This window comes from Rhyacophila brunnea, unplaced genomic scaffold, assembly GCF_057557595.1.
Source record: "Rhyacophila brunnea isolate RB1 unplaced genomic scaffold, BYU_Rbru_1.0 scaffold_4, whole genome shotgun sequence".
NCBI lineage: Eukaryota > Metazoa > Arthropoda > Insecta > Trichoptera > Rhyacophilidae > Rhyacophila > Rhyacophila brunnea.
In genome coordinates, this window is record NW_028233068.1 from 53,539,289 (window position 1) to 53,558,924 (window position 19,636).

The 19,636-nt window shown below is 30.3% G+C and overlaps 2 protein-coding genes across 2 annotated transcripts in view; one reads left to right on the forward strand and one right to left on the reverse strand.

Annotated features, from left to right (window-relative positions):
• Window positions 1-10,224: 10,224 nt before the first annotated feature.
• SNRPG (small nuclear ribonucleoprotein G) lies at window positions 10,225-13,596 on the reverse strand. Its single transcript, XM_085954533.1, has 3 exons — window positions 13,449-13,596; window positions 13,010-13,157; window positions 10,225-10,362 (listed from the first exon to the last, which is right to left on the reverse strand). Exons 1-3 carry the CDS (start codon window positions 13,478-13,480, stop codon window positions 10,309-10,311), a joined length of 234 nt encoding a protein of 77 aa, XP_085810659.1. The 5' UTR covers window positions 13,481-13,596; the 3' UTR covers window positions 10,225-10,308.
• A 151-nt stretch (window positions 13,597-13,747) lies between these two features.
• Mitf (transcription factor Mitf) overlaps window positions 13,748-19,636 on the forward strand; it is a 208,073-nt gene continuing 202,184 nt past the window's right edge. Inside the window, exon 1 of the mRNA XM_085954530.1 lies at window positions 13,748-14,047. Coding sequence (XP_085810656.1) covers window positions 13,875-14,047 — 173 coding nt within the window. The 5' untranslated portion in view covers window positions 13,748-13,874. The remainder of the gene's footprint in view (window positions 14,048-19,636) is intronic.

Consider the following 19,636-nt stretch of genomic DNA (forward strand, 5'->3'; position numbering starts at 1 on the left):
TTTTTCTCTTTTCGGTAGTTATGTTTTCATTATTATTGATATTGATAGCAATTATTGTTTTCCATAGGTACTTCTCTTAGGGTGCTGTTTAAAAAATTGAAAAGAATAATCATTGAAACTAGTCGAAAATTTTTAATGAATTTGTATTTTTTTTTGTATCCATAATGAATTTTAGGTTTAGTACACTTTGGGCATCATCAAAATCTCAAATCATTTACGCATACTGGTATCTATTTAAATCACAAAAGTCTACAAAAAATAGGTAATTACGATCTCAGGATAGATTTTTATCTATAATATGTAATATGATACGATACATTACTGAATTGTATTTAGTTTCATTGTTTTTTTTTTTTAATATTTCATGTCTTCTATCTATGGTGCTTAGGATCAAAGTGATGTTACATGTTTCTTAATTTTTATATAAACAGAATTATCAGTTACCGGTAAATGGACATCAGATTTTTTTTTACGATAATGTTATTATTATCTACTGAAGTAAAATCAATTATATTATATCGATGGTAAATACACGATCCTAGATGCTATGAATATTTTGTGATTTATTTGTTACCGGTTTGTTCAAAATATAGATCAAACTCTCGCTACTCGGTTATGTTTTCAGCTGCGTTTTGTCGATTTTTAAAAAGAAACAAGCAGTCGATAAAATACTTTTCGATGTAGTGATTAATTATTATAAACGGCTTAATTAAAATCTCAAAACAAATGTACAAAATTATAATTCTCGGATTATTAATAAAAGATAGGTGAAACTTAATAAATTACTACGTAACTTTAGATATATTCCTTCGGTAAGTGAAATTTATTAGTTTGTTAATTCAGGGGTAGCGACTTGAACTGAATATTGATACTGAGCGATTTGATTTCATTGAAAATAAAATATCCAACAGTTGACGAGACATCACCATTAAGGTAAAGTGAATGAATATGAATTTTACTGCAATAAATAAATTTGACAACACATAATATATTCATTTAATGGTGTGCTCAGTATCAATTTTTTTTTATCAAGTACGCACTGCCTGTCTTAAATAACAATTTTCCCTTAAAAGACACGTTTAAGTAATTAATAATAGCTTTTGATTTTAATGCAGCGTTCTTTAGCACGTAATCCCATTATGTATCAGAGGATTACAGTCACGTTGTATGCAATTATTTTTACCTATATATTCTGTTAGTAACAGGGCTATTTTTGATTAGCAGTAGAACTTTGAGAAATGAATAAAATTAATGGGTTCATTAGAATGATGCGTGATAAAAAATATTGTTTGAATAATCTTATAAACATATTTGGTAAATGATAAAAGACTGTCAATCTTTGAAATCGAAACATGTTTTAGAATTGTTTATGCGAAATATATTTCAAGTTAAATCACAGTGATATAATTCATATAGCCTTATTAAAAACCATTCAAAGATCTAAATCCACGTGACTGTAATCATTACGATGTATTTTTCTTTTGATAATATTATCACAATACATATTTATAGTATTCTTAAATAGTGGACTAATTTTATTATTGATTGTTATTAATGAATTATTATTGATTGTCTCAACGCTTTCATATAACAAGCATTTTGTAAATCTGGACTGCTTCTTTAAGTGAAGAACTCTGAAAACAAAAATATAAATCTAACAATTTGATTTTAATCAATATAACAGGGTACGTTTTTATAGGTATATTAAGTATATTTGTGTGTGTGTATAAATATATATTTACATATACATAAAGATGATTATTTGCTAAACTTATTACGATAGATAGTGGTTCTTGTTAATTATCTATCTAGCCGTCATATTAGTTTTCTTTTTCATGAAATCTTGTGACTTAAGAATAATTGTTTTGAGGTCTGCTGGCGAACGAGTACTACTTGAAATAGTCATTTGAAAAGTTATAATAAAATAATATAAGAATCCCACATATTTTCATAAGCTTTTCGTTTATAATTTTTCACATATAATTATTAGTTACATATTTAGTTTTTTCAATCAATAATGTAATCTTGCCAGTAATTTTTCAGAATATTTGACTCTAAATATTTATTTATATTTACATTTATTTGCACACATTTTTTTATTCTTTATTTATGAATTCAATATTACTTGTTTCAGTCAAAATTATAAATCTAAAATAAATCATTGAATTTCATTCAAATTAACACATTTGTTCAGGTATCGTGGGTGCCATATTAATTAGTTATTTTGCACGGCTAAAACTAATATTGCAAACTTTATAGATGATTACAATGTTTACAGTTTTATTTTAGCAATTGTGTTTACTTTTAACACGAAAATAGGCAACAATATTGCCATAGTAAATAATGGACATACATTTTGTAAGTGCATGCGCATGTGTGAATGGTAAACATGACTGCTAGAATATTGCCATTGATCAGCTTATGAATAACGATGCACAAGTGATACCCACGGCATAATATCTACCGCCGCTGTGTGAAATTTTTAATTGAATGTTACATATTCGATGAACCGTTCTACATTACAAATTTTTTTAAGCCGCCATCAATGAAGATAATATAAATCTGACATGTAACGTAAATCTCACTTTAATTGCATTTTTACTCTTTTAAATTGGCTAAAAATTTTAGTTATACTTTACCGCTCCATTCTGACTAGGATTAAATTCTATTATTGGAAGCTCAAAATATAATTAAAATTAATTTTTATGATCTCGAAAATCGATGCTAGTTGTTAGGGTTACCCTATTTTCGACATTTTGTAAAATATGTTTTCATTGTATCATTAATCAATCAATTATAAAGCGGAGGTGAACAGTTTTGCAAAATAGTAAATGTTAATCTGCGATGTTTGATCGCTTTTCGTTTTTATTATGTATCAGCCGATTCATGGTATTTTCTATCATAATTTTTTACATATAAAAGTTTAGCATTTTTCATTTTAATATAAAATGAGGACTCGTAACGAAAATTTGAAAGTCCTGAACGAAATACGTAATAACTTGGCGATATTTATACTAAGATAGTTTTCAAAATTTTCGCATAAAACAAATACAACATAGACTAAATAAATGTATATTAAAATGTACTTGTCTATATTAAAAAAATTAAATCTCGTACTGGGGAATCTATATTTTCTAGAGCGTTTTGAAACTTCAGGAGTTTTAAAATATTTAAAAAATACATAATGATAATTATTATTAAAAAAAGAGGAGAAATTTTTGCATAAAAATCTATTAGGAAAATAATTACGTATATTATAAATATATATTCGTTTATGAATTTATATTTATGTACACCTTTCGAGTCTTGTGTCCATTTTAATGTTTTTCACTATAATGTTTGTAGGACAATGTAAATGACAGATATTAACTACTGATAAGAATGCGAGTTTTGAATATTTGCAAGCAAAAGACTAATGAGTAAGTGTACATTTTTAATGATCGTTGTTGAGAAAAATTTTGTTGCGGCAACACGCTGAGTTAAAATTTTCTTCCTCGGGAGTGTGTTGAATGTTTTGTTTTTTTTCCCTTTTGAAATGTTCTGTTGGTGAGCATGCGAAAAAACGGATACTACGGATGATGCATATATGGTAAAGAAGTAGAATAAGTTAAAATCGACATTAGAAAAGACTTGACGATTATTAAGAAAAATGTAAAAATGGAAGCTGTCTGTTGTATAAAGATTAAACAAAAATGTATTCATGAAACACAAGTCATCGAAGTTAGGCTATTATTACATACATTTTATCAGAAGAATAATAATTATAACTTTATACATATTATTATATGTAAAAAAAATCATTGTTTAGTTGTAAAAATCATGGTAACTTAATTATTGTGTGCGTGTGCGTGTTTGGGGAATAAATTAGGGGATATGAAATGTTGTAAATATAACAAAATAAATCGAAAGAGTCAGGCGATGGCAGACAAAAACTAATATTATAGTACTAATTAATATCGTTCGTTCCTTATTCACATAATTCATAAATATATTATATATCACAAGTTCACTGTCGATCTAGTAGGTGCACCGGTGCAAAAGTTTACTGGTCTTGTGTCTGTATTAGTACTGGTATAAAGAGCTATCCGATGGCGTGCTATCATTTTACTAATATAAACACAATGTGATAACTATAAAAATTGAAGCAAGGCTAATAAATTTTTGCTCTCGGTGTACACACCTAATAAATATCCCTTATTGCAGAATCAATTTTGTATCCTGGCATTTTATAAATCATGTTTGTTTTTTTTTTCTATGAGAGGTTGTTCTTATGGTACTATGAATTGTTTTTGATTTATTTTTTTGTAATGAATTTATAACTTATTGGAAGTTTTAATAATTAAATAATGATGAAATCATCTTTCCACATTTAAAGACAAAACTTTCTTTTATCACGAATGTTACTGTAATAAAATAAATTTATTTTGCATTAAAGTTAAACTGTTATTCCTGTGGTGTCAAGGAAAAGGGAGATAAGTGGAAATGTGAAATTAAGTTATGTTTGCGTACTTCAGGAGGAAAAGGTAGAATCAGTAATATTTTTCTGTCGTTTTAAAATATCTGGAGAAAAATAATTATTATGCAATGACGTTTCTGTATTTTTTTAAATGTCTGGAGACATGTTTTTGTTTTGTCACCCTTTTCTTCGAGATCACAATTTTTTTCATGTCGAGTAATATGCTTTCCTAAATTTAGATAACGTGACTAACAATGTGTGGTAATTATTTATTTATTTTGTTCACCGTGTCGATTACTATCATCTGAATCATTTACATATTTGTATAATAAAAAAAGATTGCTCAAATTTATGTGTACATTAATCTTTTCTTTGGTAATTTAATATCGCATGCATTGTTGTTTCCAAATACATGTGACGATCAATCGGTTCTCTTTCTTGGATTTTGATGGATAGTTTTCATTTAATCAATCTCAATCTGGATGTAGAATATTAATTAAAACATCTCCAAGTTTTCCCAACGCGATGAGATTGCCATTTGGAAAGGTTAAAAGAAATTTTGGTTCCTAATATGAAATGACTAAACTGCAATATTATATTAACTTTAATTGTATCATACCTATTATATTCTATACATTATCGTATTACCTATTGTGTTTTCAACCACTCTATTTGTTGGTAAAAAATACTGTATATTTCATTTCATTGATAGCATAAACAATGTTTTGTAGAACTTTCTTAAAAGCACTGCTATTATTAATTATTTGATCGATGTGGAATGAAACAATAATGCCTAATAAATAATGAGACTAGAGAATTTATACATTTTTTTTTTCATTTAACATTGTTGCATGCAATGTATTAAATGTGGCCACTGAATTCCTTTACCCCACTCTATTGTATTGTTTTCCATACAAAATTTGATTAGACAATTAGAAAAATTGTGCACCATATGTAACACATTTTACAGGCTGCCAATATAGTTAGAATTCAACTTGCAATGGCTGGCGAAATACTAAAAATTCGACACTTGTTGACATGTCGACACGACAAATATGGTTGCAATAGCAAGCCTGTTATTGCCATATAACATAACCTATCAGTTGAAAAATACAAGAACTGGATTATAGAAGGAATTTAGGCAACAATTTAAATTGTATGATTGAAAGACAGGAATTAGTTAGAACTGCTATAAGAATATAAAATAACATAAATAAAATGAGAACTGCTTGGAAAATACTTACATCTACCCGCAAACAAATGTATAAAAACCTTCGAGAAACATTCAAATTGTTTCTAGTTTTTCTTAGTGTTGACTGACATCTTTGTGGGAAATTTTTTTATTCTTTACAAATAGTAATAATTTGTTTGCGGGAAGATGTATGTGTAGATCTGGACTATGCTTCATATTGAAAATACAATTTAGAAAATCATAAATGTAGATCCATGTTTCTCTGAAAGAGTTGTGAGTTAGACACTGATGCACAGATATGAAAGTTTAAAGCAATTATCAAGAGATTATTGCTTGATCTACAATATACTTATACCTCCCTCTGGTATATATAAAAAGGAACCCGCAAGCAGATCTCTATTATTTTTTGGCATTAGTTGCTTGTTATGTAATCAATTTTTAATTATGCATATTGGTAAAAATAAAGGACAGAATTCTTCGTAGTAATGTAGTAAAAGCCTTTCTTTTAAACGTTGATGAGTAATTGCTGCAAGGAAAAAATTATGGTATTGTAAATGGATGGCAGCATGGCAATAATAATGGCCGTTTAAATGAACTTGTAAAATCTCATTATCTTGGAATATGTAACAACGATAAATGATACTTAATATGGCATTGAATTTAATATTGTAGTTGTTACATAATATTACGTGTTTATTTACACTTGTTAAATGTAACTAATCAAATGTGGCAGCATCGTTAACAAAATGAGGTTATTATAAAATTTCAAAAACAGTTCCCTAATAGATAGAGATGGCTGTTTATTAAACATTTTTAAGTTATCATAGACAATTTCATTTTTTCCAAAAATCTTGTTTACAACTTTCATTGTGCATATTTGAGTGTTGCCACATTTGCTAGTAAAGAAAACAGTTTTGTTAAATCTAGGTAATAATTATGTTTGCAAATTGTACCGTAATATTTTTTCTCTTTTACTTAATTATATTACTAAATGACTGCTCTAAACTGGTGCATATAAGATATAATACTACATATTTACATTTAACTATTTTTATTATTAACGGATACATTTATTATTATTATTATCTATATTATGAAGTAGTATTTGATTTCGTCAGTTTACTCCTTAATACTGATATAGGTAACACCCATACCAGTCTTAAAAATTGACGTATGATTTACAGTTTAATTTAATCAAACCTATTGTTTGGTAACTGTTCCGAAATGCCTTGGAAGTGTAAAAAATCAGCTAATATCGAGTGACATAGAACAGTTTTCAGTCACGTAATCTTAGTTATGTTCTTCTTTCCCCGCCTTCAAGAAGTTTGACATCATGGCTTAATGAAGCGGTTGCTGTTTATCATATAACTTTTATGATTTTGATATGGTGGCCTTAGTTATGATTACCATAACTAAACTGTGATTTTATAATGTGATACTGTCTCACAACTTTTGTATCAATCACAGCAGGCATAACAAGTAGTTTTTTTTCTTATTTCTGGCTAATAAGTTAATGCATCTATGGAGGCAACACCATTAAGGCGGTTTAGTCACTTGAATTTTTGGGGCATTTTTATCTGTTTTAAGTTGTATGTATTAATATTTTATATGAATTTAACTTTGTATTCGAGAGTTGTGCTTTAGTTTTTAGACATTTTACTATTGCTAATATTATTTTGTTATGAATAATAATAATAGATAGTAAGATGTTAATATTGTGTTCATGGTTAAATTAATTATTGATAATTGTATGTATTTAAACTACATTAAATTGATTTCACACAGCATATTATATTTCACACTTATTCATCTATTGGTGGTATAGGGTATTTTGCCAACATATGATGGGGATAGAATGTCTTCGAAATGTTATCGTTTTAGAAGAATTCTATTCACTGGTCCGCAGTCACAAAAATATGTATGAATATGTGTCAATGGTGGTGGTCATTTATACACTGCCATACAATTAAAAATTAAGTTGTTTTGCTGGCCTAATACATATTTCAACAAGCAGACAAGACATTCGGAGATAATAAATTTAAACAAATTTTGGTAGTCTAATTAAAAGATTATTCTGTAGGAAATAATGACATTCGGTCACATATGAAAACTCGTTTTCCAATGTTTTCAGATATATCCTATAGTGATCATTAAAATTGTATGACTTTAATATTATTTGATCGGAAGATGATTAATCAATTTAAATTTAGAGTAATTAAAAAGAACTCGTAATCTAGTCAAAAATATTAGTTATTAATTGGCAAAATAAGATGGGACACGGTTTGTTTATTTTACGATTATTTTGCACGTCGTAAGATAGCTATTTCACCGGCTGAAGGATAATTTTCTCTTCCAGGTCCACGCGACTAAGTTAAATTTATTTCCAAATGCTTAATTTGATAATCTTCGACAAACGTTTTGGTATTTAAAAAAAAAAGATTTTTATTACATAAAAACCAGTGACAACTTTATGCGTGATGTTACAAATTATTTATCTTCATCAAAAAAATAAAGGCCTAGAAATGTAATTCGAAATAATTTTGTTCAATTAATAATAACATTGAATGTTATAACATAATATATAAGTTTTATTTATTGAAAAGCCAATGAATTTATTGTAATTATTTCCGATTAGGGTAATTATTATTCAATACATTAATATCTATAATTTATAATTGTTTCCGAATGAATATCGAGTCATTTGGTTGGATAACCGATAATGTAATTATGACTATATAAAATACAATCGAGACATCATTTCATTGTATCTTTTATATAAAACATTTATAAAAATAAAATCGCAGCGAATGATGTTGTTTATTTTATGATTGGTGTATTTGTACAATGCATATTATTCTTCGCTACTGCAGTCAAGTTTCTAAACATGTTTTAAATAATATTATAGTTGTTAACGGATTCAATATATTTATTGATTTAATGTAACTATGAGACATGTTTAAATTATTTCTGAATGCAAAATAATAACTTATCATTAGTCACGCATGTGAATTTTATTTGAATGAGTCAAAGGCCTAAATACAAAACTCTATTACGTACACAAAAGTACATATTCATTCAGATAAAATAGTTATGCTTGGTCAGTATAGTTTTCCATATTGTATCTGGTGTGGATAACCTTATTCATTACATCGAAGAAAAAATAATCAAAACAGTAAATGTGTTACCACTGAGCAGACGTTTATTATGATGAAATTATCGTATTATTATAACTTACATAAAAAAACAGTTATCTTGATTTATTTCATATTATAAAAGTTTCTATCACGTTCAATGTAGCTAGGCATCAAATTTGGTTTCTTTTTGTTTCAGAAATTAACTGACTTAAGATTTTTTAGAGATTATCGTTTGGAATGATGGGAGTGAATCTCGAATATTAGTTAATATCGTAATGCGCAGTTCACAAAAGTATATTTGAACTGATTGATCATTATTAGTTTTAATATACTTGAATAGGTTTATTATATTTTCCCCCTGTACTGACAGGAAATCACGATAATTATTATTCTTCTCCACAGGAAATATTTTTGCAAAATGTTTGGCTATTATATACTATGTAAATTAAACATGTTCTCACTTGAAAACATTACATGTAGTATCCTGTAATCTGTAATTAATTACAATCGTTTTTTAATAATAATAATTTTGGTGATAGCAATAATATAATGCATTTCTGTTTATGCATAATATTTGCACAATTTTATAAAAGTTATTTAATTCATTCAACACTAGTAATAGTAATCTCACTCGAATGGTACAAAGAATATTATTTTTGGTAAAAGAATTTTTCATGTTGTTTTAAAGAAATTAATACATTTATTTGAATGGTTTGGGAAATTTTATGTAATGTATTTTTGTTATTATTACGTATAATGTTTTCAAGTGTGAATTCCTTTATTAATTAAATTTAATTTCGAAATTGATATATAAAAATGTAATAAGAAAGTACAAGATTTCAATTGGACACGTAAGTGTTATTCAAAAATATTTCAAAAGCCTATACAAGAGGTAATCTAGCTAATGTACAGTATATATATATGTATATTTAAGTTAGTTATATACAAAAATATGAGATGTCCTAAGTTAAGATTTTAAGGAGAAAAACGAAGCCACGTATGTTAGTGTTGTATAGTGTTTGGAACTTTTATCTCAGTGTAATAATAATTTTTTTATGTTTTAAAAAATATCTTATGTGTCTTAACGTATAAGGAATGATTTCTATTATAATGATTAATAATAACAATAATTATAATAATATATGAATGGAGATGATTATTATATTGAAGATCATTTTTTTTTAGTTTAAGTGATGTAAAATATAAATGAAAAAATTGTATGGAAAATTATGGCTCAATTAAAGTCATTTGTAATATGCCAAGATTTGTGTTTATCTAAAATCCCGCCCACAATTTTATGTTTGAATAAAATAGGTATAGTCAATGAACAATGAATATGCACACGTCTATCTTCCCTTTGCAGTGTTTTTTCACTAGATAAACTAATTACATAATACAGTATTAATAAAAAATTACATTTCGCGTTAATAAAACAACAGATATGTGTTTAAATATGAATTTATTGAAATGTAGTTTGGTCTACACAACTTGCAATACTTAAAATACCTTAAAACTAATTATTTTGGTTATTGTATCCGATCCAAAGATTCTAGCATGATGATACTGTTGCCTCGTATAACCTGAAAAGATAAAACACATTTCGATGTTATTCAATTAGTTTCTTTTCCTCATCCAGTATGGTTATATGCCGTCAGAGATGGATGGGAGTCAGCAAATTAAATCCGAAACACTGTTTTTCATTGTCGTTTCAAATGTGTAAAAGTAACATTGCACAGTGACTATAGATATATCAAAAGATCATGGCTGTGATGTCAAAGTGGCCATCTATTGAATTAAAAATCCCAATGCTTGTATCCCATGTACATATCTATACCATGCCCAGGCTTCTGTCTTTGATTTTAGATACAGAGTATGACAACACAACCATGTCCTTTTAGTCTGATTATGGTGAAATCAGGTTTAATTACATCACCATGTTCGATCCTAAGGGGATCATAATTATTTGCCTCCATAATGAAGATTGTATTAACAGATTTTTGTTTTTACAAAAAATGGATGTTAGCCACTTGACCTTGAACAACATGTGAATTTTCCAGTCCTTCGGATTCGAGCGCGAGACCCACGGCATGTCTTAAATTTAATTGTCTACACCTGTGCCCCAAATTATTTTCAACAAATGTAGATGTGATTCGACATTTTTTTTCTGTGCTGATTAAAACACAAAAGTGTGGACATTACTGTATTTTTGGCTTATTTGGCATAAAATTGTTATATTATAATTCATTATTATCCATTTACACAGCATCATTCGGTTGGCAACACTGACATGGAGTTGCACAGAATAACAGAAATCCACTGTAGTGAAAGCATGTGCACTAGGTATCACTAAAAATGGTGACCTTGAATTGAAACAAGCCCAAATGCAACATCACGCATGCTCGCGACACATTCGTCTAGGGCCAACCCAACCAGGTTTTGTGGAACTTTGGGGCTCTGCAAGAATTTGCAAAAGCCACAATTTAAAATCTAATTCGTAATATGAGTAAGGTATTTTTAAGTTTGAAGTATAAATTCATGATTCTAGTTGCCGGTAATGATGGTACACTGCGAACTATGCACGGTTCATTTTATTTCTGTTAAACTATCTAAAATGTGCATGACAATACGCACAAAAATGATCTATTACTATACTATGAGCAAACAAAAGGCATGTTAAAATAACTATCTCATCAAATTTTTTTACTGCGGTGCTAATACACTTTACTGTAAGACAAAAATCTTATAGAGACAGCATTTTGATCTATTTGAACAAAGGGCAGTTAAGCGGCACTTTGCCTCGATATGTCACTGCTTATTGCTTTAGATGTATTGTTATAATTTTCCAACAGGGACCTTAATATTTGCCGGCCAGGTAGGGTAGGGGTTCTTCAAGTTTCTAGAAAATGTCGTACGTGTTCCGCCAAGCAAAAAATACTAGCGCACAAAATACACGTGAGTGTGGACATAGTTAAGCAGATATTTTCATATTGCCATCCTCATTGGTTATACCTAATAATGAAGTTGCTAAGTATTAAGAATTCCTGTCCGAGTACCAAACATTATACCTATACTACTATAATTTAGTCTAACTATATTATAGTGGACCAGACTGGTGACCAAAGCCACTATACTGCGTGCTGTTGGTTCTGGTAGAAGTTAGTAGCTCTAACTGACAATCGGTTAGAACCAAAGATGTTAAATTTTCTACCAGACGGAGCCTTTTGAGATTTCTCTATAAAACTGCTACTTTTGCAGTGGTCTTTTTTTGTTGTCGTTTTCATGCATTTAGGTTCCATCTTTCTATAGGACGGTTTTCTCCTAACTGGATGTATGCCACAAGCGCATTTACGCGCTCTACAAATCCATGCATGTAAGGTAGGCCATAGAAAATGAGTGTACATTGTACTTTACACTTACTACACTAGCCCTGGTCGGTTGTTAAAATAAATTAATATATTGTACACAATATAGTGCCATCTCTTGTAATCATGGTGATATTCTTAACCGATATACAAGTATATACTTGTAATATACCTATTTCTAAGGTTTTATTTTTTCATAGAAATTTGAATGTCAAATAGCGTTCAAATTTTCACCATAAGCAGGTTGTCATAATATATGGTTACTTAGTAAAATTATGACTCCTTTAGCATAATAGTTATATATGTATGGACGCGATACTCGAGAGATGTAGGTTCAATTCCTGCGGGGTGGGGTGTCTTACTTTTTTCTATTGGTATTTCTATTTATATTTATATTTTTTCAGAAGTGTTTTCAAAATTATGTATGAAAAATACATTGTTTTCAGCTAACTTCTTGAAGTCTTACGTGAATAAAATGAATGCGGATTTATACAGCAATGTTAATCATATAAAAGCAGTTCAGGTCTCTGAGCATTAGAAAATTTTAAATTGTTTTGTACCTTTTTGGTATGGTTTGCATTTGAGTTATAAGAACATATTTCATAGGAGAAATATGTAATTAGCATGTGCGTCCAACATCAGCATCCATAACACTTGCAGGAACAAACCTTTGGTTCAACGTTTCACGAGGAAGTTTTTCGAGAATTCTCAGTTACATCTAGATATAAGCCCGGCTAGTTAATGCTTTAATTATCGTAAATATATATTAGTTATCCATCGCTTTATATTCAATAAACATCTGCCTTTGAACAAAGAATACATTAAAAAAATAAAAAAAGGCAACAAAAACGTCAGAATAACATACCACCATTCCAATAATGTTTCTCTGGCCGTCTTTGCACTCTTCTATAGTCTCGTCTAGGACAAGGTTCATGAAAGGATCGAATCCCCGAAGAATTCCATTCACAGCTCGACCCCCGTTTAGTTTTAGAGACAATTTTTTGTCCATGAACCTGAATAAGTGAAACAGAGGTTATGTTTGATGTCAAACAGAAGCGTGAGAGAACGCAGAGACTCAAGCCACGCATAAAATACACAAATATAGTAGCATATTAAAATGATTAGGTAAAATAGTGGGTGAATACCACAAAATAACAATATTTTCTTATATATTTTTAAAAATAAAGATGCTTATGATCGAACTAGCGGATAGCCGGTAACATGTTTGGAAATAGGTTTCATAAGAAAGCAATCAAAATTTAGTCTCTCTGCATAAAACACAATGCTTAATATTGATGACTTACTTCTTCAACTCTGGTGGATGTGCTTTAGCCATATTTAAATGTGGTTATTTATGAAATACAAGAAAACGCTGACAAACGTCGAAACAAAAGCACGATGGAGAAAGAGAAAGATGCGTTTGGTGTTTCTATATGAATATTTTACTATTCAAATTTCCTCACGTACTCTCACGGAAATACTCAATGTAAACACTTAAATACATTTATTTAGAAGAAGAATTATTTTAAAAATAATAATAAATGCTATTATATCTTTAAATAGACTAGATGATTAAGAAATTTCTAATTGATATTTTGGACGTCAATGTTATGGCGGGAAAAAAAGTTATCATGTGTTTTGATATGGCAACACTTTGGTCTGCCATACTTCGTAGATAGTTTGACTTTTGTGCGTGAGTTTCCACAAAATTTTCCCGTGGTCGCGCGGCAATGGACGAGTCTGGGATAGATCTCGGGTTCGATCTGGCCTCGCTGTGCGCGGATGACTTTAAAATCCTCGATCAGAGTGTCCTGGGAGAGATGTCATACGCGACAGCCAACCAGCAGAGCCAAGACTTCATGTACTACGAACTAAAATCGAAGACCGTCCCGACCAATGATAGGTGAGTCGCTAGGAAAACAATCTTGCGTGTTGACTGTTGTGTATTTATATTTTTCGTTTATATTTATATATTAACCTCGCTCTTGGCGCGGTTACAAGGAACACTTTCTTCTGGCGTTCAAAATTATCCCTGCTACCGTCATTTGTTGCCAAAATATAATTTAATTTGTTTAAATGCAAAATAGAAACCGCGCAATCAAACACAAATGATTTGCGAATCAAATTCAACCTTTCCTCGTAGTATTTTGAATAATTTATTATTCCGAATTGTTTTAACTCTATTGGACTTATTGTTCACCTAAGTGAATGTTATCAATATTCTGTTGCTTAGGTATATATGTACCTACACAGAATATTGTTTATAAGTCTATTTACACCAGTCTGTGACAGTGCGCTCAAAAATATTCGCATACATTTCAATAATAATAACAACACGCTAAACATTTAACTAAAAACCAAGTATTTTTCAATCAATTAGAAAATCTATCAAACTGAAAATTGAGTTTTTTTACCCAGACCATGTTTACGTTACCTTAAACCAGGAAACTACTTTTCTGTGCCTAAAACATTTAAACTTTTTCGTTTTCCCGCTTAAATTTAGGTTTCGTATTAGATTCTAATTGGATTAAGATTAAGTTATCTGACATTGTCGGCGCAGGTGGAGCATATGGAAAGTCAGCAAACAAGTTGATGTTATTTTAATTATATATCACACTAAAATGAAACATTAATTATTGTCAAAATCAAATCACTGAAAAAAAACACTGGTACTGTTTCTATGCCTTGTAGAGGGAGGTACGTGTGGATGTTGAATGTAAATACTTGTACGTACGAGTTTGTTTATGTTGAAAGTACCTACTTCCTCAGGTAAAGTGTTTGTCGGAGTATGCGGTGGAGTAGTGCATTTGAAGACGTGGACACGGGTTTGAAACCCGTATCTGAAAATAATTACGCGTTCTTTTCAATGTGTCAACAAGGAGCAAATGGGTCGGCCGAGTGCCTAACAACCATTCCTCGTTAAAATTTTGTTAAAATGACCTCCACATTTGAAGGCCTTCATTGTCTGCTTAAGGAGGAAAAATAATAATTGGCACATTTCCGCCCTTTTTATTTTGTTCAATCTTGTTTGATGATTAATTTTTTTGGTGGACTCTCCTAAGTATTTGCTATTTTTATATTTAAATCACCTACCTATAATATTATTATTGTGATATCATTTGTTTTGTAATGTTGCCACATTATTATAATAATGTAATTATTATTTTGGAGGCCAAATTAACAAAATTATATTAATCCTCCTGGAAAAAAGTTTATTGTGTTGATGCATGTAAGTATATTGTGCACGTATTATTTAAAATGACGTTCGTGCACAGCGCAACATAGGCACTTAGGTACAAATATGTTTTAACATCTGATTGAAATCGATTTAGTTATTGGCCTGATATAAAACAACAAACTGTTTCATGAAGAGTCTCATTCGATTTTTTATTCTACTTGTCGCGAGTGCATATAATATTATGTACATTGTCATTGATACTATTATTATTACCATGTTCATAAAATTGCCCGAAAGAAAATTCATACGTATAGGTATAACAACAAACATTCGATACCTACGTAATAATTTATTATACCTAGGTGTTTAAAGTGTATAAGTACACATAATGTAACCAAAAATTTATAAGCAGTATTTTATTACCTATTTATTTTCTATATTATATTATGTTGCAGCAAGATGTATTTTATGAATGTTAAGTGTAAACCAATTTGGTTAACTGGTTAACAAATTAATGCTATTATTTGCCTTTACTTTGTTTCCTCTGTAAATATGTCAGGTTATTATGTATATAGATATTCTAAAGATACTATTGTAATAAAATAATATAACATGACAATAGGGTAAATGACTCAAATTATTTTATTCAGTTCATTCACTAATAAATAGCAGATACACTTAAATAAACAATAATTAATCATTTAATTTAGGTACTGCATAGACGACCACCTTTGTTATATAGAATTTTATTGATAGGTAAAATTGACTAAACAACTACCAATATAGGTACAACAAAATACTAGTCTCTACTATACACACACTCACAACAGTATTGTTGAAATAATTAAATTAGGTGGTAATATATTACTGGCTTACGAGTTTAGACGGTTTCACAATTTGATTTCGCGAAATTCCAATTTACCAACAACTTTTTTGACACGATTCTTCAAATTACTTCCACGCTTGAAACGTACAATACCTACCTTCTAACAGCGAGAATAATTTATTGAAGTGTTTATTTAAACAGCACTGTCGTTATCGCGCCTATTATTTCAGTATTTTTAAAACTAAAATAAATTAGGTGATGTTCGTAAAATATAGTATCCATAAATGGCGGGTTGAATAATTCCAAATTTAAATGTTCAAAATTAGAACTATTCTGACATTTGGTCGATTTGAAATTTGAAGAATATTAAATTTTGCATGCGAGATTCGAGTTATTGCACACTTTCTTGTTAGAGTGTCTGATATAAAATATTTAGCTGCCTAACTATTTGGAAACTGGTTTTTACATAGGTACAGAATGTAACGTCAATAGTTGTGTTTTATCAGTTGTATTATTATTATTATACAGCGTGTCCCTGAACTCGTCGCATGGTATAATACTATACTCAAACAGCTGGACGACTTTTGTAAATATAACCAAAAATAACTGAGTTATGTAACGATATTTTAGTGATCTATCTGCCAGAGCTCATTCCAAATAATAATAAATGATATTATGCACAAAAGATGACAAATATACAAACAGATACATGGGTAGTTCAAAGCAAAGCTTCAGTTTTACAAATGACCAGAACCTCAAATAAATATTCAAAAATATTCAAAAATAAAACAAAATTAACTATCATTCACAAATTAATTTTAATACGCTCCATTCGTTGCTTTGTTATATTTGAAGTTTGCTTCAGATGTAACTCCATCCTTGTTTAATTGTTTGGTACCATCACCAGCCTGGCACATAGTTTGATAACACATTCAACCTGCCCACGTGGACATGCCCCTCACAAGGGGGGGGGGGGGGACAGGGCTCCAGTCTGGGGTGCCCAGCAGCAAAGGCGGTGGCCTTTCAACCGAGAGTTCCGGGTTCGACCCGGTGAGGACTATATTTATATGATTTTCTCAAAGCCTGGGTGCTTGTGATTGTTTCACTTCTATTACTAAATACACTACTGTCATTGGGCCTCTTGACCTGCTGTATTGTTATAAAGAATATAATAAAAAAATATATACTTATATTTTTTTACTACGAGATAAGTAAGATAAACACACATAATTAATTTCCTCTAATAGTAAAAAAGTCGTCTGCGGTACTATTTTATGTCATATACTTAATTTTGATTGTTGTGTATCAATACTCGACAACTCCACAATTCAATGGACATATTGAAAACTACAAAAAAATCGCTAAAAATACACTGAATACTTACACTCAAATTGAACTCAAATATCATTTGCAAAAAACTATTGTAGAGCGTCAAACTCCCTTTAATCTTAGCGATAGGTTGGGGGATTGCCAAAGATCCTGGCCTGGGGCTCGCTTCAGGATGTGGGGACCATGACTCAGTATACAGTGGCACCACGGGCACCGTAAAAGCGACTTGGAGTTGTAGTGGTATTGTTTGCTAGCATAGATACAGGCATTGCAGCAAAGAATTCCAATACACCCGCATATCGCCATGATGCCACTGTATACTGATTTACCTATAAGAGTGTTCTATTGAAGTGGATCCTGATGGTTATTAATATAATAATAATAATATGGACTGATTGCTTATTAGTAGGTACCTCCAACTCCATAAATACAAAACAACGTATTTTTCAGGAGAATAAAATATTTAACGTCTGATTTTCGCTGTAAATCGTGTAAATAGAAGTTCAAAATGAAAAAAAAGAACACTATATTATACCAAATGACAATACTGCCTAGTACCTATGTATAATGTTTGATTTTTTTCTGTTGTAAGGACACAAATTATGACGTATTTGTGGATTGATCTTTACAAGGTAAAAATGGTTTGGGGGCCTTGTCCATTTCGAAAAAAATATCCATAATAATTTACTATTTGTTTTTATGGCGGCGGGAGGGGTTGGAGTGAACAAAATCTAGTAGGTGCTACTGACTTCCACATTTACCCCACCTGCTACTTCTGGGTACATTTCACTGTCGATTTAGTCAACTCAGTAAACTCAGTCAAAGCTCACTTGAGAGACTTGGGTATCTGCTCCTGAGACATTACCAGGCGTAAAAAATATTTTTTTTATCAGTAGGTGTGTATATTTGTTGAATTTTGGCTACGGCAAAGCGATAAACTATCCAAAGTTTTAATATTTCTTTACGCTGTCACACTCTAGCCTCGGGGCACAGAGCAATAGCAAGATAGCACCACTTTCCTCGGTCCATCGCCACGTCTCATGATTCTTACCAGGTGGTCTAAAAATAGCATATTGTTGTAATCCGAAAATAATATAGGTAATATGATGGAAAAAGACAATAACGTCAAAACCACAAAACAGATTAATAAGGGAACAAAGATTGGGACTTTGAATACAGTTTTGGTTTATGAGTTTATGACTTAAAACGGCGGCAAGCCATTAAATGCTAAAAATACAGTCCATCCTGAATGTTCTCAGGGTATGCGCGATACGTTGGTGAGATTAACTTTAATGCACGTAAATATTGCATCGTAAATATTACAGACGTAAATATTGATTCTTCTACAGGTGTTTAAGTTTATCCCATATTTCTCCACACTTGAGAATCGTACCTTCATACAACCATATAAGAGGTAACGCTATTCCCATTATTTTTGTGTTTCCTGTTTTAAATAAATACGTGTGTGAAAGTGAAACGCAAAAACGTCGTTTACCACGCGTTTTGAATTGTGGACTTATTGGACTTGAATTGATTGGACGGAAAATAGCCGCATCGTATTATCGTGTGAGTGTACCTACCGTATTTTTGTTAGTTCTGCAGTGCTGTTATGGATTTAATTTGGTTTGGTTACCATTCATTATGCATGACTAGTTTTGTGACACGGTGTACTTTTTACAAAAGCACTATGTAACTACGTATCTATCTAATGTTTCATTTATTTTATTCTGGTCAGATGTACATACATTGCGATAATCCAATGTCCTTTGTGAATAATTCAGTGGTTTAGATTCTGATATTATATTGTGATGTATTGTGGGGCAACCATCGATTAGCCTACATACTGACACAATATGGGAAATGGAGATTCGTCAAAGTGGAACATAAACAAGATGATCTAAACAGGATTTTATTTACGACGAATGGGTTTAAGCCATTATTTCAACCCATTGGGTCATTGCTCTTCATCAGTGAAGAGACTGAGTCTCATTGTGCTGCTACCCCACTACAAATTAATAGTCTGTGTTATTTTATAGACTACCTAATGTTATTTGGTTCATCCCAAATAGCATCAAAGAAAGACAGGATGAAAATGAACAATACAATTTGACGAATGAAATACTAAGCTTTTTTTTAAATTATTTTATGTCCATTTGGTG